This window comes from Coffea arabica, chromosome 11c, assembly GCF_036785885.1.
Source record: "Coffea arabica cultivar ET-39 chromosome 11c, Coffea Arabica ET-39 HiFi, whole genome shotgun sequence".
Taxonomy (NCBI): Eukaryota; Viridiplantae; Streptophyta; class Magnoliopsida; order Gentianales; family Rubiaceae; genus Coffea; species Coffea arabica.
In genome coordinates this window covers 43,595,849-43,614,668 of record NC_092330.1, presented here as the reverse complement: position 1 = coordinate 43,614,668, position 18,820 = coordinate 43,595,849, and the positions used below count along the sequence as shown (strand labels likewise).

The following is an 18,820-nucleotide window of genomic DNA, read 5'->3' as shown; positions in this document are numbered from 1 at the left end:
TGTCTCAGAAGCACTATCCCAAGGAGTTAAACCAGAAAGCAAATCATGGTTCAAAACCAGAAAAAATATCTGCGTTTGCCGGGAGTCGAACCCGGGTCTATTGCTTGGAAGGCAATTATCCTAACCGTTGGACTACAAACGCTTTTGTTTGTAGCTTTGTATCTTTGGAAACAATTATTCACTTTCCTTTTTTATTTCACTTTCTGATGGACCAGCAATTTTAAGTAACTGTTGTTTTGAAATTGTCCTGAACTTCGTTTGGGAGCGGAGGATTTGGAGAGAAAAGAAAGGGAAAGAGGAGAAAGTGAACATTGTCCTGACTCTTTGTTTTCTTTTCTTTTATTTCTTTTTCTCTTTCTTCTCTCTTTCATCCTTCCTAATAGAAATTTCATTTCAACGAAAATTTTTATTTTGAATACTTGCATATTTTTTGGTGAAGGTTTAAAAGGCATCAAAAACTAATTTTGATTTTTTGTATAATGCCACGTGTCACAAATTTCAATTGATGATTATTAATCAGGTCACAATTTTATTTTAAGATATTTTCTTGGGAATAACATGAGAAACTAGAAAGGAAAGAGGAAAATCCAAAATTAAAAGAATTAAAAGGCTAAAAAAATTGTATTTTAGGAAAGTGATTTGAATATTGTTTTTAATCATTTAAGGAGAAAATAGATCTCTGCAATTTTTCTTTTTTAATTTCAATTATTAAGGTGAAAATTTTCGTGGGAAAGAGGAAGAATCAAATAAAGAAGAAAGAAAAAAAGAAATAAAAGAAAGAAAAACAAGGTAAATGAAAAGTCAAAATAATGCAAGGGTAATTTTATCCTAAAGGGGGTTAAGTGAGCAAAATTAAAGGTTAAAGGGTAAACTGAGAAATGAAATATTCTTTAAGGGGATAAAATGTGATTAACCCTTTTTATTAGGAAAGACAAGAAGAGAAATAAAAGGATTCAAGAGGATAAATAGTAAGTAAAATTTTTCCGTCCAAATTGGAGAGAAATGGAGATAAAGTTGGAGGAAACTTATGAAAGTTTTTTAAAATATCTATTTTATTCTTAAAAATATTTTGAACAAATATTTAATAATTTTTATATTCAAAATCATTCCACTAATTTTTAAAACTCCCAAATAACATAACAATCCCTTCTCTTCTTTCGTAACTTAAGTTTTCCCTTCTTCACTTTTCTATCCTAAACTCCCAAACTTAGCCTAAGAGAAATTTTGCAAACATGTAAAATTAGCACACGTAGGCTGCGAAAGGCCTCTGCTTGCTTCTGTAGCGTAAACAAGGCATGGAGCTGAGCGGCAGTGTGTGGATGCGGCGAGTTGGGATGTTATCTGCCCGCCGTTCTTTGCTTCATTTGGCTGCCACTCAGTTTCACTCTTCCTTCACCAATTTCCTTGCAAGCCCACCTCTATCCTTCCCCTTTCTTACAAAATTTTTAGGTCCATCTTCACGCTGTATATCTTTCTCAACTCACTCCTCTGCCGCCACTTTACCCTCTACCCTTCACCAAGATGACCTTTTTACTTCTCCCGGTACAACCCTTTTCAATATAGGTTGTTCTTGTATGATTAAAGATTGAATTTCTGATTATTTAATGCTTTTTCCTTTTGTTTATGGGGAAATGTTAGTAGGGGACGATGAGAAGAAAGCTGAAAGTCCCAAGAAGGGATCAAAGGTGATATTGAAGGGATTGACGTATCCTGAAGTTGAAGTATGTGCAAATACTTTAGCTTCGACTTAACCAGCTGTTGAATTCTGTATTTTAGTGTATTTTTTTTCATATTTTAAATTTTAATTTGCTTTTGACTGTAGTTAACAACTTTTACAAATGGTGGCGGCGGCGATGAATCTAGTTAGGATGAGTGAAGTATGGTTGGTGTTTAGATAAAGATGGAATTTTGGTGAGGTTGAGTAGCATCTATAGCTTTGGTAGCAAAAAAATGAGAATAGAAAGGCTAAAAAGATGGGATTTGTAGCTTACTCTTAAGCTTTTAGGATTTGATGTTTCCTCTGGGTAAGTGTCGTGCAAGCACGTGATTTCAATTGAGCAAGAAATAGGGATTAAAATGTCCTAAATGGGGAAAGAAATTAATCTTATAGCAGTGGTGCTCTCTGATTTGAAATGCCTGTTGATTTATCAATAATGTTTACATCAGAGCTCTGTGGTTAGCTTTTTGCCTTTCTCGGCAAAACCATAGTATTTGGATACTCAAATTCGTGCTCAAACAGGCCTTCAATGGATCATAAGCATCTTTTAGTTTTTGGTGTTTGACTGGTCCGTTAGCACGTTGATATCTCTGGTCTCCTTGAATGAAGATGTGATATGCATTAGGGTGCTGAAGGTGTAACTAACAAAATCAGTGGTGAAGCTTGAGTGGGTAGTACTGTTTGCTTCTAAGATTGAAAAATAGAATGCTCTTCCTGATGCGCAACTGACATATGATTCCTGGTGTATGGTAGGTCCTAGGCTTAGTATGGGTGACTACACTTCATGACTGCTTGCGTTTGCCTGTCTTTGCTTTATTTTGAGGGTATTGTTTATTCAAAAGTGTAATTGACTACTAAATGATCAATCCCTCTCCTGCTTCTGCATTTCAATGGGAATGTAGTATCGACCATTGTGCCAATCTCTTGCTATAATTTCTACTTGTGCTTATTTTCAACGTAATTTACCAGAAATGGGTTCAATCACATGGATATAGGCCAGGTCAGGCTTTGATGCTATGGAAGCGCCTATATGGAAATAATGTCTGGGCAAGCTGTTACGAGGAACTAGAAGGTTTTCTTTCCTTTTTTTTTTTTCTGTTCCTTGAGTTACTTTTGTAACTGTTAATTTGGCCTACTGTTCCTCGAGTTTGTTTTATAATTTCTACTTTTGGTCTTTTGCATTATAAAATCGGAATTTTGAAGGCCTCTATGTTTTTTTTTGTGTGTGTGTGTGTGCAGACTCTGCTTTGCTTTCCTATTGGCATTTATGCTGATACTTTTGACAGGTTTGAACAAGGACTTTAAGAAAATGTTAGGTGAACATGCTGATTTTAAGCCGCTGTCTCTAAAAGATATCCATACTGCATCTGATGGCACTAGGAAGGTAGAAATAGTCTAGCCAATTTGTATGCTTCTTCTGTAATATACACATAGGCTGCTTTCTGATTGTGTTAAATTTCTCGAGACTCATCTCACTCACGTGAAGTTTCACAGGAGTTAACAGATCTTATTCGCGTTGGAAGATGGGTTGATTATAGAAACTGTTGTAATACCTTGTGAAAGGGGTAGGACCACTGTCTGTGTTTCTAGTCAAGTGGGATGTGCAATGAATTGCCAGTTCTGCTACACGGGCAGGCAAGCTCTTTCATCTTTATTGTATCCTTGTTATGTAATTACTGTTGATAAGGATGTTTCAAATTGTTCAAGAAATCTTGTAGGATGGGTTTGCAGAGAAATTTATCTACAGCTGAGATTGTGGAGCAGGCTGTTTTGGCTCGCCGCTTGCTGTCAAGTGAAGTAGGCTCAATAACCAATGTGGTTTTTATGGTAGGCGTATATTTGTTGTCAACTTACGAAATTTGTTCCCTGCCTATAGGTGGGCGAGTTGTTTGCCTTGGGGAACTTATTTTATGCATTCCTGACCTCAAAGTTTACCTGCCTTACCTTATTAATGTTTGTTTTGAAACATTTTCCCACCATGTGAGGCAACAATAGCCTCTTCTGAATTACTAGTTATTATTTAAATAAACTGATATATGCAGGGGATGGGAGAACCACTTCACAACTTTGAAAATGTCTTAAAGGCCTCAGAAATAATGGTAGACGAGCAAGGACTTCATTTCAGTCCTCGCAAGGTTACAGTTTCAACCAGCGGGCTTGTTCCCCAGCTAAAGCGGTTCCTTCGTGAATCAAATTGTGCATTAGCAGTTAGCCTGAATGCTACAACTGATGAGGTATTCCAAGTCTTATTTTGCTGAATAGTCATGCTATGGATGCTGTTATTTGCAATAATGAACATGTTTTGCAGGTCAGAAATTGGATCATGCCAATCAATCGCAAATATAAGTTGGGATTGCTTCTTGAAACCCTTCGAGAAGAGCTTTGCGCTAGGCAGAACTATAAAGTATTATTCGAATATGTAATGCTTGCAGGAGTGAACGACAGGTAAATAGTTTTCCTGCTGCTGTCTTTGTACTGTTTGATAACTGTCTTTTGCGGGTTGTGTTTTAAATGGAGCATGTTTTCCAGCTGCTGGAATTTTCATTTTTCGAGTCCTTTTCATACAATTGGGATCTTCTCCTAACCAGATTTACATCGCAACACATCTCTATTGGCAGTACCGAGGACGCCAAGAGATTAATCGATCTTGTACAGGGCATTCCTTGTAAGATTAACCTCATTTCTTTCAATCCTCATTGTGGATCCCGGTTTAAACCAACCAAAGAGGACAAGATGATTCAATTTCGTAATGTTCTTGCCGAAGCGGGGTGTATAGCTTTCCTGCGATGGAGTAGAGGGGATGATCAGATGGCAGCCTGTGGTCAGCTTGGGAAGCCTGGTGAAATCCATGCCCCCTTGCTTAGGGTGCCTGCCCAATTTCAAGCTGCATTGGAAGCTTCAATATGAGCTACTGCTGCTTGGGTTAAAATGTTCAATCAATCAACTTGAGAACTCCAAGAAGGGGAACCCATACATTTCTATTTTTCACTTGCAAACATAGCCCCCTCAATTTCTGGGCTTAGGTATAGTGCGCCGCCCGTGTTTGCTCGACCCAGAAAGACCCGACTTCTCATTTTTGACTGCGGACGCTATATTTGCATGCATGACTTCTTGTTTCACTTTTAAGCCTATTGCAGGCCATTTGTTTATTCAGCTTTTGTGCTACTCATAAGTTTTAAGTACTATCAACCAAAAATTTAGCTATCCAAGATAAATTGAAGACTAAACCCACGCTTCCCTCTATTTCTAGTTTCATTTTAAATTCAAACTCTCGATGCATTGATAATTTGTGTCATTTGAAACTTGTGCAAAGTGTATGTAGATATAGAAAGGAGGGGTATGGCAGAAAAGAATAATGTGTGATTTTTTAAATTCTAGTTTTGTTAAGCTCTCTTCAATGACAGAGGCGCTCCTTTTGTCTTTTCTTCCAAAGCACAAAGAAGCCTAAATAACAAATTTGAAGACCATAAGTCTACGGCTGGCGTATTGCAATAGACCAAAGGGGAACAACTAAGTAGGATCACAAACAAACATGCATTACTTTGGTTTGCCTCCACCAAAAATAAAATAAAATAAAATAAAATTACCACTTATGAAATTGCAGCTCGAAAAGAGGAGTTAAAACGTCAACCTTGATGGCCTAAATATTCTGTTTGGATTGTGAATTATTAGAGATATTTTTACTCTAGCACTTTTTGTGATGTGATGTATGTGAGATAAATAGGTAATTGGGAAGGTAAAAAGGTGTATTGGAAATTGTAATGATGATGTAAGCAAATAAATTTTGAGAAATAAAGCCCAATCCAAACAAAGCAAAATTAGTATAATAGATGCTGCGAATTTAGAACTCCTAAAAGAAAGAGAACAGAAATCAAATTTCTACTGGCACAAAAGACCCTCGTGATTAGGTTTCTTCTTGAGCATTTCCATTGCAGCTCCAGCGTAAATTTTATCCTCCCCACGAAAAGCTTCTTCAACTACTAAGTGATCATCCTGATTCGAACTTCCATTGGGTTTGCAAATAACAAGAGTAACCATCTTCACAGCTGAGCCGGGAGAGGGCAGTTTAATCACCGGCGCATACCAGAAGCTCACCTTCAACCCTCTATCCCTGGCAACATACTTCTTCGATTTCCTCATCCGAGCAAGATCACTTCCTCCGATCTCAGCCCTACCTTGCTTCTTTGAATCTGTGACAGCAACATTTTGAAGCGATTCTGTAAAGAATGGTGCCAACTTTTCCATCATTGAAGTCCAAAAAGAGACGATCACCGCCATGTGTCTATGAAAGCTAGTTCCGATGTACATAACCAGATCACCAGAAACAACATCCTCGTAGTCAAAATCGTCATCAAGATGAGCATTATTAGCATCTAATTCAAGAAGTCGATTGGCAACCAGTAATATAAAGCTAGAGGATTTGGAGTCAAACTTCCACTTGACCAGTGCATCGTTCCTGAAGTTGTCGTACCCGGGATAATCGATTTCCAAATCCAGTGATCTCATGGACTTGAACTTCCCTAGATTTTTGGCGATGAAATCGACCAAAAGTTCAAGATCCATGGATGTAGACCGCCGCCTGGACGTATTCATGTTCATGCAGCAAGACACTACTCCACGGACCACGAACACCAGAGGAGAGGTTGCCGATTTGAGGATTTTTTGGGGCAAAGAGAGAGGGTGCTGGGTCATGAGATTGGGATCACTGAGTAGCTTATGCATATGGCGACGAGGGACCTTGAAGGAAATAGTTTCGGTTTTGTAAACCAGGGAAGAAAAATGCTTGGAAACCAATGAATACTTCAATAGTTCCTTGGCCTCACAGATTTTTCCAAAAATATGGAATATTATCAAGTCGTCTGGTAAGCGTTGGAAGGGATCTTCATGATGTTCTCCATCTTCTCCAACTGATAAAATTGTGTGTATCGTCATGGAGTCCTCCATTTTCACAAATCTCTTCCTGCGCACAAATAATAATAATTTTATCTGTTATTTTCCTCCTTATTTAGGTATTAGCAGTAAACTGTACTCGTAATATGTGCAGCCAAGCGCCTTCTTGATCAAGCAAAATTCTTTCTTTCGATTTTATATCAAAAAAATTTTTGCTTTTCTGATTCGAAAAATGGAGAATATCGAGAATATCCTTCAATTATAGATTTTATTTCTTCTTGTGGGTTTGTGTTGTGAAATCCAATTGGAAAATATCCTAGACATGTTCTATCGTATCTCAAGATTGAATATTGGTAATGGATATGTTATGGACTCCCTAATTTACAATATCAAATTATAGACCGTATTTATTGCCTTCCCTTGTATTTAGATACTTTCTGAATAAATTTTCAATTTTCCCAAAAAAGTAACACTTGAAACCCTACTTAGGGAGTCACATAGGCAAGCAAACCCCTAATACAATGACGTGATGACCGCAAATTGGAGTTCGAAATCTTTATAATGGCTTGGCAGCTTCTAATTTCTGCCAAATCAAATATAATAACCATCCATATTTTAAGGTAAACAATTTGCAAAGTTCAAGTTACAGGAACGATTCTTTTCCCATCAATTTGCATGTTTTTTTTCCCATCATACAGAGTAATTGATCTTGAGCAAACGAAACCACCAAAGAAGTTGCTAATTCGTCACTTCCAGAAATTTAGTATTTTTAATAATTTCGAAGGATAAATCAGGATGAGAACGTAGGTGTAACCCATGGCATACGATATTCCTTAGAATGTCCCTACAATAACATCCCTATCAGAGGAGTGATTACAACTGCAGTCTCCTTTTCCATCATGGGACTGATTCCTAATTGTACTAATTCATTCTCTTTTCCTTTTTGTTTGGGTTACTAATTGCACTCATTCCAACAAACTGAAACCAGCTAAAACCGGTTGCATGTCACTACAAGGGACTATGGCAGCAAAACATTTCCCACAACTACGTTTGACGATGTGGCATGACAGTGATGACACAGAGTAGGGGAAACTGATCTTCGTCATTTGTAACATAAGATAAGTCAAATAGTTTATAACCTTCGTCCAAACTCTTCAACCTTACGGCAGTCTACGATCATTCACTGTATTAAACTAAAGAGTAAGCGGTTGGCAATCCATCAAGAGAAGTTAGGAAGTGGTATCCTCGCAAAATCAAAGATACGAAAAGCAATAGAAGAAACACTTTTTGGTACTTTGACTAACAAAAGAGCAATTGAATGGAAGATAAGACTCAGTGATATATCTCTGCGTATCTCAGTGATAAATCATAAAAGACATCCCCTTGCGCTGTGAGGTGTTAAACGAGGAATGTTTGGTCCAACTGTCTGAACCAAAGTCAACCAATCGCATCCTTTTTAGCAGTTAGCACTAATGCGAGCAGCAATAAAACTTGCTGAAGAATACGTACTCTTTAAAGAGACATTACAGTTGTTGCACGTGGGGCTGTGCATTTGACATTTGTAAGAAATCACGAGCACTTGTACACCTACTTACCTTGACATACTATCTACACTGATGATCCACCATTTAAAATACTGCGGAGCGTGTAGTGCACATGAATTAGTCAAAACTGAGAACCTCAGCTCCTTTGGCGTTTCTTCTTTGAGTTGGGAGTTCCATGTACTTGGGTTTTCATCCCATAGGTCCGCATCTGAAAGTTTTCAAATGCCTCTGAAACTGCTTCGACCTGAATTTGATACAAAAGGACTCCAGGCATTAGGCATATCTCTTGGATTCAAACAACCACAGAAGACGTCGTCCAAAGACTAGAAAGAAGGAAGAGAAGGTGATTTCGACACAGACCAGTTCAGGTTTTTTGGCGTACACCCTCACTATCATGTCTTGATAGCAAGCAGGCAGCAAGTGACTGATCCGGTCATCCTTAATAGAGAATTTCTCAGTGCTTGCAAAGTCCTGGGACAACAAATACAGCTTTAAAAGACAACACCTCTGCAGAGAATGTAGCACAGTTTGAAAAGAGGTAGAATCGGTTAGATAATGTCATTGGTGGTTCCCTTTGGCAGGTCAGCGGAGGCATTCATAACGTCAGTGGTTTTTTTTTTCTTTTTTTTTTTTGAGATAAAAGTACCAGAAAAAAAGACGCTAGTTTTCAACCTGTTCAGCTCCTCAAGATAATAAACGCATTTTGTATGTCAAGAACTGAATTTTGGTCAATTATAATCAACACATCCAGATTTAATTTACATAAATTCGTTATCCCAAGAGGTTTCAGTAATCCACCCTGCCAATCTTTTATATGTCGTGTATAATAATGAGTATGGTGGCTTTGGAACTACTTAATTATGTGAATAGAAGCAAAACACAAGTATTACCACATAGATGACCAGTAACTATGATTACCCAAATAGTGGACATACTAAAGTAGCGGTGGAAGTAGCTTAATAAAGGTAAAAAGTCAAATTCATCAAGTTTCATTTCATTGGGGATGCAAAAGGGGGTAGCATTACCTCGAAAAATTTGATGCTGGGGAAGATCATAGCACATGAGAACAGAAGAAAAAAAATTGTAAATTGAGGTCAACTTCATAGATCCATCATCAAGTCATGCAATCCAACATTGAAATACTCCTCAATGTACCTTTCAAGTGGATTTTCCCTTCCTCGAGTCAGGTCAATCTTCACATTTGTCACAATTATATCTTCCTCTTTCAATGTAATACCACAGGATCTCTGGATTAAAGAATATCCTTTAGGGATTTTCACTGTTTTATCCCGAAGACTGAAAGGTAATCAAGTAGCAAAGAATTACCTGGGAACAAACTATATCTTGAGGAGTTGCTACTTTAAAGTGATCCAATTTGTCCTTTGGAACAGCAAACTGGTTACAAAACTGTCAAATGTAGAAACATGGATCAGCAGTTCCAGAACTTGACATTATGAAGAGGCACAGGATTTAGTACAGAAGACTTTATTCCAAGGCTACATGCTTCACACATTTATACCTGATAAAGATCCCTTCTCCTGACGCGAAGGATCAAATCCCTGGATTCCTTCAATTCTTGGTGGGAAGAAGTTTCAATGGTTTTCAGTATTGTGTCATCTAACTGCAATTCAATGATCAGAGCAACTTGCCTCAAATTTTGAACATAAGCCACCACAATCTAAGGTTAATGCAAGGATCGAGCAACTCAAGTGACCTTCCAATACTGAGCAGGATCATCAATGAACGATGCAATCTGAAGATAATCATTTGCTTTTATCATGGCATCAACACACATAAGTTCTATTGCCTGAAAAACAGAATAAAAAGAGTAGATCAGAATTCAGATATGAATACTTTGACTGACATGCCACACTTTGACATTTAGACAACCAAGATATTTGGCACCTTCACTTTTGGATGCATATAGACAGTCCGATGCAAATCGGCCCTTGAAGAGAATAACTTGTGGACTGTAAGATCTGATCACAGAGGAAAAAATTTCAGCCAAAGACCACATGAACTGTTACATAAATTAGTCAGCAAAAAGATCTAGTATCACCCACATTCCTTAGCTCGATAGCAAATCTCATCATCTATCACTCGCATATTTTCAAAAAGCCTGAAATTCGCAAAGTAAATCTTAGGGGTTAGAAAGGCTTGAGTACTGGTTTTTATCAAATAGAACTCCTACAAGTAAAGAACGGTCAAAGGGAAACAAAACCAGATTGCTGTCCAGTAAGCCCCAACTCCAGTTTTATATGAAGTACCATCTAAACCATTATATTACGTCAAAACTGAAGAAAGAAAACAGAGAAAAATGAACTAAGAATGGTGTCTAAATCTTTGCGATACCTCTGAAACTGAAAATTGCACCCTAGGCCACAAGCACGGGAGTCACGAGATATGTAATCAAATCTGTCAAACAAACAATTCAGATAATTCAATATTCTCAAAATGCTGGTAGGATCAGCAGTTGCTCCAGAAAATAGAACTCAAGATGGAAAACATACTTGTCAACATCTATTCCATTTCGTCCATTAGCAACAATGTCATATAGAAAACTCTTCTCTTTAAAGCTCTACAAAGCAGATTACTTTTGATAAAAGCAATCACTAAGAATGATGCACATGCTATTGTTAATAAGCACTGTCAAAGCTACATCCATGGAAATCTTTCCCCTGTCAAAGACTTACTGTTGAGGTGGAGCGCTCAGAGGCATCTATCATGTCCTGAAATAGAGTGAAAAAATACCATGTCATAAAAATAGCAAAACAAAACCTGACACAGTATACAGTCATAAATAAGCAGATTTCATGGAACAGCTCATACATATAAATACCCATCACTATTAATTAAAGAGGCCAAAAAGAACATTATGACTACTATCAGGCAGAAAGACGTCCTGAAAGTAGTTACCCAAATTCAATGGAAGTTAGGTAAATTAATTGATGGAAGAAAGTTTCCAGAGTTTAGAATATGTCACATCTGATACAAATTTTTGAAGCTCAAAACTTCAAAATTAAGTCACATATGATTAATGCAGATAGAGCATCTAATATAGTAAAGAGGAACATAACAAAATTAAAATGACATTTCTCAAACCTTGACTTTTTTAAGATTTTCAGGATCAATATCAATGTTATGCTCATCAACAATGTAATCTGTCATCTTCAAAGACATATCTTCATGTGACCTGCAAGATTTTCACTTGCATAAAGGAGTTGTTCCATATGATCATAAGCATCACTTAAAAGTCCTCATCTAAAACTAGACCAAACAGACAGGCATTGTAACCAGACCAGGCTGAAGAACACTGTGATTGAAAAGGCTAAAATGCCTAAAATAAGGTTACCACATGCTGTCAAGCAACACTGACTTTGTGTAACAAATGGAGCATCTATTAACGGCCATTTCCATGCCAAAAAGGCATATATTACCACAGCAAGCAGAAGAACTAAAAACTGTACAAACATAGATACAAAATGTAACATATCCAAGGTTAACTTTTACGCTATTCAGCTCATCAGAAGGTAAATCACTGTAAAAGGGACTTTTAAAAAGATGAATATGCACCACTCTAACGAGAAGGGATGATACAGCCATAGAGGCAATTTCAGAGACACAATAAATTTTCAATTCAGTGCAGAAATTCTATCTTGAATGGAAGGGAGGGGGAAATGAGCACCATTTTAAGCCATTGACAACTCGTGGAAGAAACTCTCGCTCAAACATGTGGCTGAATGGCCCATGTCCCACATCATGCAGTAATCCTGGATATGGGGAAAAATTCCAATTGGGTGAACGAAGACAAGGATATGGGGTGTTTACAATAAGCACCTTACTAACCAGCTAATTTTACTGTCTGAACATCAATCTGTTCGATACCAAGCTCCAAGCCCTACATATGAAGTGAATGTAAATCTAGTAGGACATAGCAAAGAACCACAATGTGAATGATGGGATAGAGAAAATTTCTACTTGATATCTTTTAAGTTTATCCATTGCTTTGTTAGCAAGCCAATAAACCCCAAGCGAATGCTCAAAACGAGAGTGGACAGCCCCTGGATAAACCAAGTATGTCATACCTGAAACAAATGAAAATAACCCACTATCTCAACTTGAATTCCAAACACATCCAGCAATGAAAGTGGTAGGACATAGTATATGCCCAATTATGATGTGACAAGACGTAGGAAATATTCAGATAAAATTGACTCGAACCATCAAAATCATGACTCTGCAAGTCATTATTATCAGCAGAAGGATTCAACTACCTTCAAAATTTTTGTTCAGTTTTTTGTTTTTTGTTTTTTATGCTGCAAAGGAACATATTGCTAACTTAAATCTTGGAAATCCAATTGTTAACAGAAGTAGGGAAGATGTTTCTGATAAGCTGCTTTGCCTAATTATGCTTGCAATATATTTAGACAAATTCAAGAAGTTTTAGCCTCTGGATGGATATCTAAATGAAAAGACTATTTTCTTACAGGCTATAAGTGGTATGTACGAAGATGATACAGATAAACAAGAAAGGGTCAAGAAATCAAGTTCCTAGCAGCAGTAGAGAATTTTAAGTACATGACTTGTGCTCCCTAGCTTAACATTCAGCCATCAATAGCATCCAATCAAAGGGATCCATAATTGAGGATAACCGAAAATCTTTACTGAATAGTTTAAATGATTGCTTTTCAAAGTATATTTGTTGAATCAACAAAAGCGCAACCAATTATAGTCGATAAGATTCTACAGTTAAGGTTTCCAAAACATAAACATATGCCTTTTGGTTAAAATTTTCCAGCCACAATACATTTTTGTCCTTTATGAATATTCGTTTTCCAAATGCAAGTAAAACTAGTGGTATGAAATGGAAGCATTGGCTTTATGTGGGAGAGTGCAGAGCTGTGTATTCCAAAAAACAGAGTATACAGTTCATCAAAGTCCAGAATAGAGGCTAGTGCAACTAGAGATCAAAATCACATCCCTGGGCCTATACAGTTTGATGACTTGTACATCCAAAAGTTCTAACCAAGAAAGAAGGGACAAATTCAAGTCAACATCTATTGGACATGAAAACAAGCATCTATACATGTGATCTCTGTACACATATCAATACCAACTTTCAAGGGAATGAAATTGATAAATGTTCTGTGTTGCAACAAGAGAGCAGAAAATAGACATTTCTTGACCATCAAGGAAGTTATAAAATAATGTCCCGAGCTGCTTCCATATGCATACAGCTTAAAAGATCGTGGCATCAACGTGCTTTCTGATGGTAAGAAACACATATTCATAAGAAACTAATAAAGATCATAAAAAGAAGCCCTTCCCTATCAAAATTTATATGGCATTTATGTTCTAAACAGTAATAGTGCAAATCCGAATTCCAATCACGTAAAGAAGCCTCAGGTAAAGTAAATGGCAAAAGGAAAAGGTAAATGGTAGAGATTAATGTGAATACTTCCTTCCAAAAGAGAAATTCCTCTCTTTTTAGCTCATTGATCAATTTCAAGTCCGGCTTACTCAACAACTTATACAGCGCTAACCTCAATTTCATACTAATGATCCAATAACTAGCAAGGATGCCTGACTTACCGAGCTGCTTCAAATCACGAAGCCTGTGCGTACAATAATCACAAAATAGTTACTTCCAAAAGTCAAATGCGTACTGCAGTCAAATAATAGAAACAGCATAGCTTCTAAAGTAAATCAAACTTGCCTCTGAAACTGTTCAGTATCGATAAACTTCAAAGAGAGCTACAAGATCACCAAAATACACAATTCAAAAAAAAAAAAAACAGTCAAACACTTGTATCCTTCAAAATTCTGTCCGCAATAAAAGATTATTAGTTGATTCCTGCTCCGGTAAAGAAGTAAAACAACTAAAAATTATATTATGCAGAAGCAAATACCATTTTCAACTCAACAGTGCCTTGAAATGACGTAATTTCTTCAGACAGAAAAAAATTTAACCTACGCACAGCCTAATTAAAGAATGTTTTTGGTGCCCGAGTAAACTAATAAGTACGTTAAAGAAAAGTACGATTAGAAGAAATGATAGCTAATAATGACATTTACAAACTCGATTCACAAATACGACACCAAAAGTATTTTATTTCAAGGAATAGGTCATTCAAATACATAATATTACAATTCTCAGCTAACAATGAATCCTATCTTTCTGAGGCAGTCGGTAGTAAATAAATTAACAAGAGGAAAAATCAGTCTGCTGAAATTAACTTCTCAAACCTCAAACAAACTGTCCTGTCCAAGCGAATTATAGAACTCTCCAAGAACGAACAGAATGAACTCGTATACGCTTCTTTATTCATAAGAAGAAGAAAACGAATTTAACTCCGAAACATCGAATACATATACATAAAACAGCAGATAAAGTCTCATATTCTTACAAAAAAAATTTGCAATCTCGTTTTCGCTATCAAAATACGTAAACACAGTGCCGGTCCGCTAACGAAATCAAGCCTTATCGAAAGTAACGACTTCATCAAAAAAACAAAAAAGAAGAGAAAAGAAAAATATAACAAGAAGAAAAAGACAGAGCTATATTAGAGTTCGTTGCATGCGGAAAAAAGAAAAACAGAGCTCCAGATGAAATTTCACAAAAGAATTGAAAAAGGAAATTCGGTAATAAATTCATTACCGGATCGAGGTACATGTTTCCGTGGACGTTATCCTGGACGGATTTGAGAAACCGGCGATCATCACCGGCCGAAGCTGTGACGTGGCTGGGAATGTCCTCTCCTTTCAAGGAAGCTTTCATATTTTCTTACTCCAAACTCTCAGTCAGGAACTTTCTAGAGAGAGAAAGGGCGAGTGGCGGGGTTGAAGGAGTGAGAGAACGGGTGAACAATTTATGGGCAGAGGAGGAGGCTCGAGAGAAGAAGAAAACTGAAAGAAGGCGTTGCGTTTGATTGAGATGACAGAAGAAAGGAAGTGGACAGTTACAGACTACTAATAGACTCGTTTCCCGCACATAATATAATATATAGGTGCAGAAAGCTTTGGAGTGGTGGTGAAGTGACGCCGCCAAATTATTCTGTTTCTCCTCACGCGCTATAGTTGAAGTGGATGTAGTAACACAAGATTCAAATGGGTTTACTCGAGATGGGTTCGAAAGAAATCTCAAATTAGGCTGACATTTTTTTGATCAGGCAATCAATCAATCAAACAGAGATCCAATTTGTCTTCAACATTGGTTCCAAGAGGGGAATTTTATATATATATATATATATCAGGAAGTCAATCAATCTTTTCACGACGAAATCAACAGTTTATTAGTAGATAATGAAAACAGATTATTACAAATTAACATTTTTAATTGTTTTTTTTATATCTAATAGTTCATTAGATAATAAAAACAGTCAATAATAAATGTAGTGAGAAAAAGGGTCATAAGTGTTTGGATAGAAGATTATTTGAAATATTATTTGGAATAACTATTGTAGCACTTTTTGTGATGTGATGTATGTGAGATAAAAAAGTGTATTGAAAATTGTAATGATGATGTAAACAAATAAATTTGGACGAATAATCTCCGGTCCAAACACAAAACATAATCAATTTAGTATGCGATTTTAAAATGCCAACTAATGCAAGAGATCAAATAATGCCAGAGGAACCCATGACTAACACATTTCAATTTTTGCATACCCTATTAGCAAAAACTTTCACAATAAGACTAGTATTACGAGACCATAATTTACTTGACAAACTAAATCTATATAGCATCGCCAAAAAATAAAAAGTTTGAAACAATTAATGAAAAACAAATCAACATTACAAACTTGAATTTAATGTAAAAATTTACCACATACTACTATTATTTTGAGGTTTAGCTAACCTTTTGAGGATTAATCTTATGGGTGCCACTCGAGCACTTAATTTCAGGGGAATCCGAGATGACAACATACATGATATATCACCCTTTACTAGCTCAAGCCCAAGGACGACAATGGGGGCGGGTAACTGCGGGCACCCGCCCCGTGGGGGGCCTAATAGGGCGGGGGGCTAACAGGGCGGGGGGCAAGGGAGTGTACTCCCGTCCCGCCACCTAGAGGTGGACAAAATTATCCGCTAACTTGAAAACCCGTCATATCCGATTCGATCCGATCCGAAAATTAGAATATTCGATTTTTATTATTTGAGCGGGTCAAAAAAGAGTCGGGTACCCGGTAAGATGTGGGGCGGGTTAAGGTCACATAATTAAAAACACGCGGGTACCCGATCCGCCCTGCATATATATATTTTTTATTTTATTTTTATTTTTATACATACACTATAAAATAATAAGAACTAAACAAGGAATTTTATTGAACAAATTGCATTACAAATATGAGAAACTATAGTTTATTTACAAGATTCATTTGTAGAGGGCATGATCTTATATTTTATAGAAAAAAGTTTAATTAATGTGGAGCATATATATTAAAAATTGTGCTACTTATTTCAAACTTTTATTGATTTTGAATTCTTTTAATTTTATATTTTCTTCACATGCTTGTTTCTTGGTGGGAAACTTTTTTTTAGAAAAAAATTTATTAAATCTTAGATAAATGTGTAAAATATAAAATTAAATTGGTATAAATTATTTTTTTTAATTAAATGATAAATGGGGCGGGACGGGTACCCGTTGACCCGACCCTATCTCAGCGGATACCCGATTATAGGGTACCCGCTAATATGCGGGGCGGGTAAGGGTCAAAGAATGGCTGACCTGTAAAATGCGGGTCGGGTCAGCCAAATGGTAAATGGTGCGGGTACCCGACCCGCGCCCACCCCTACCGCCACCCCCTTTAAAAAGTAAATATATAAAATATATATATGTATATAATTATATATATAATATATAATTTAATTAGTTACAAACTTATGATAATGATATTATTAGTTATATGTATTATATAATGTATATTAGTATATGTAATATAATCGATATTATCAATTATACTAATAATTATATATGTATACTAGTACAAATTATTAATTGGTTATACTAAATTTACTAATACAATTATACTAAATCCCTAATTACACTTAATACAAATAACATTTTTTCTCACAAAAAAAAAACACAAGTACAATAATGAATTAGTGATTGTATTTGTATCAAAAGTGAAAACTTGACTACTTTAGTTGTATTTATTTCATCATGTTGGATTGTATTTAAATAACTTTTGTTTAATTATTTTTATAAGTTTCAATTGTAAAATTACAATGAATAATAATTTGGTGATGTGTTGATATTTTAGTACTTAATTATTTACTAAAATTTAATTATAATAAAATTATATAACAAATTTTTATTAGTTCTGCGGGAGTACCCATAAGGGAAGTGGAGCGGGGCGGGGACGGGGCGAGGGAAGCGGGGGATGGGGGACGAGATGAGGGCAGGGGAGAATTTGTAGGCAACGGGAAGGGGGACGAGGGAGAGGTCCGCCGCCCCGTTGCCATCCTTACAAGCCACTCTATAAAACCCCGTTGCCATCCTTATAAGCCACTCTACAAAACACGACCGTTTTAATCAGTATTCTAGTCTATATAATTGGGAACACCACCATGCAACGAGATGCTTAACTAGTCCAACTTATTTGTAAGTGCTACACCCTTTCACGAGCATCAATCAATAAATCATGGTGCGAACACGCTCGTTTCCGCTGCTGTTGATATAGAGTATAGTATACCTCACTATTGTTTCATTTCCCAAATACACCACATTTGTGGTCCACAATTTCTTGTGTTCTCTATTCTTCTGTAAGTACGGAGGAGCAGCAAGTAATACTACTACTATCGTTTCGAAAAAAAAAAAAAAGAGTAATACTACTACTATTGAAAATCTACTCGCACTGCGATAAAAAAAAGTGAGTTACTACCAAGTTGCATCTTCCTCATGTATTGTAGCAAAATATAATAATGCTATTTATTCACGTTTAGAATCTTCAAGTCAACCTTCCAACGTGAGCGAACCTTAAACCTTAAACCTTGAACCTTAAACCAGCGTACTGCTTGCTCTATTGTCTATCAATTAACTAATTGAATGGGATTTTCCAAACAAAGACTAAGCCTATCAATGAGATCGGGCCAGCCAAACTTGATCTAGAAAAAGCTATTTAGACCTATACTTTAATTGGATTAGACAAAATTTGGGTCTAACTATTAGGCCCAAATCAAATGTGAATTGGGCTTGAATTATGCTAAGTTCAAATCCGATTAAAACTCAGCCCGCATATGACAGTGTGTGTACATAGATTATAATTATACACATCATGACGTAAATTGTTAACAATTATATATAAATTTATTGTAATTCATAATTATAAAATATATCATATTTAATTATGAGTTTGAATGAATTTGAAATTTATATAATAGTGTAAGCTAAATTTGAGTCTTCTAATTTGATCTCAAAACCCAAAGCCCAAAAATCTATATAATTTGTGAGCCGAATATAAGTTTACTAAAGCTCAATTAATACCCTTAACAAATACCACTTTGGACAACTACTCTCTAGCAATCAGACGTGCCACTGGATTGAGTCCCTACTTGGTATGGAAGACTAAACCACAGGGAAGTTATAAGTTTGAACGTAGATAAGCCATGGGGGGGGGGGGGCAAAAAAATCCTGATGACCTTTTCAAAATTGAAGGAAAATCAA

The 18,820-nt window shown here is 36.3% G+C and overlaps 3 protein-coding genes and 1 non-coding gene across 11 annotated transcripts; 1 reads left to right on the top strand and 3 right to left on the bottom strand.

The window, feature by feature from the left end:
* Positions 1-70: 70 nt before the first annotated feature.
* Positions 71-142, bottom strand: TRNAG-UCC (transfer RNA glycine (anticodon UCC)). Its single transcript has one exon. It is a non-coding gene; the product is annotated as a tRNA-Gly (tRNA).
* Positions 143-1,231: 1,089 nt separating this feature from the next.
* On the top strand, positions 1,232-4,944 carry LOC113717155 (uncharacterized). Of its 4 annotated transcripts, none has more exons than XM_027241827.2 (9): positions 1,232-1,542; positions 1,639-1,721; positions 2,687-2,789; positions 3,004-3,101; positions 3,222-3,352; positions 3,436-3,544; positions 3,760-3,951; positions 4,026-4,162; positions 4,247-4,441. In XM_027241827.2, exons 1-9 carry the CDS (start codon positions 1,296-1,298, stop codon positions 4,299-4,301), a joined length of 1,155 nt encoding a protein of 384 aa, XP_027097628.1. In that variant the 5' UTR covers positions 1,232-1,295; the 3' UTR covers positions 4,302-4,441. The 4 variants fall into 4 exon arrangements, with proteins under 4 accessions (XP_027097628.1, XP_027097626.1, XP_027097625.1 ...); XM_027241825.2 differs by having other exon boundaries at positions 1,233-1,542; positions 1,642-1,721; positions 4,306-4,944; XM_027241824.2 differs by having other exon boundaries at positions 1,233-1,542; positions 4,306-4,944.
* Positions 4,945-5,596: 652 nt separating this feature from the next.
* Positions 5,597-6,661, bottom strand: LOC140016613 (F-box protein AUF2-like). Its single transcript, XM_072070178.1, has one exon. It carries the CDS (start codon positions 6,659-6,661, stop codon positions 5,597-5,599), a length of 1,065 nt encoding a protein of 354 aa, XP_071926279.1.
* Positions 6,662-7,921: 1,260 nt separating this feature from the next.
* LOC113717368 (uncharacterized) lies at positions 7,922-15,142 on the bottom strand. Of its 5 annotated transcripts, none has more exons than XM_027242182.2 (19): positions 14,810-15,140; positions 13,868-13,905; positions 13,744-13,766; positions 12,130-12,236; positions 11,998-12,049; positions 11,837-11,921; positions 11,254-11,344; positions 10,845-10,880; positions 10,662-10,729; positions 10,504-10,566; positions 10,215-10,270; positions 10,057-10,130; positions 9,866-9,958; positions 9,671-9,772; positions 9,478-9,558; positions 9,307-9,398; positions 9,177-9,192; positions 8,512-8,622; positions 7,922-8,395 (listed from the first exon to the last, which is right to left on the bottom strand). In XM_027242182.2, the coding sequence occupies exons 1-19, from the start codon at positions 14,927-14,929 to the stop codon at positions 8,288-8,290; spliced, it is 1,416 nt and encodes a 471-aa protein (XP_027097983.1). In that variant the 5' UTR covers positions 14,930-15,140; the 3' UTR covers positions 7,922-8,287. The 5 variants fall into 5 exon arrangements, with proteins under 5 accessions (XP_027097983.1, XP_071927095.1, XP_071927094.1 ...); XM_072070994.1 differs by having other exon boundaries at positions 13,610-13,766; positions 14,810-14,898; XM_072070993.1 differs by lacking the exon at positions 9,177-9,192 and having other exon boundaries at positions 14,810-15,142.
* Between the last annotated feature and the right edge of the window lie 3,678 nt (positions 15,143-18,820).

Bases quoted from the DNA above. Each gene is read 5' to 3' on its own strand.
- LOC113717155 (XM_027241824.2), top strand. From the start codon at position 1,296: ATGGAGCTGAGCGGCAGTGTGTGGATGCGGCGAGTTGGGATGTTATCT. The intron at 1,543-1,638 runs GTACAACCCTTT...GGGAAATGTTAG, and splicing joins TGACCTTTTTACTTCTCCCG to TAGGGGACGATGAGAAGAAA. The intron at 3,353-3,435 runs GCAAGCTCTTTC...GAAATCTTGTAG, and splicing joins CAGTTCTGCTACACGGGCAG to GATGGGTTTGCAGAGAAATT.
- LOC140016613 (XM_072070178.1), bottom strand. From the start codon at position 6,661: ATGGAGGACTCCATGACGATACACACAATTTTATCAGTTGGAGAAGAT.
- LOC113717368 (XM_027242182.2), bottom strand. From the start codon at position 14,929: ATGAAAGCTTCCTTGAAAGGAGAGGACATTCCCAGCCACGTCACAGCT. The intron at 11,922-11,997 runs GTTAGTAAGGTG...CCCCATATCCAG, and splicing joins TCAGACAGTAAAATTAGCTG to GATTACTGCATGATGTGGGA. The intron at 9,559-9,670 runs GTATAAATGTGT...TACATTTGACAG, and splicing joins GGAGAAGGGATCTTTATCAG to TTTTGTAACCAGTTTGCTGT.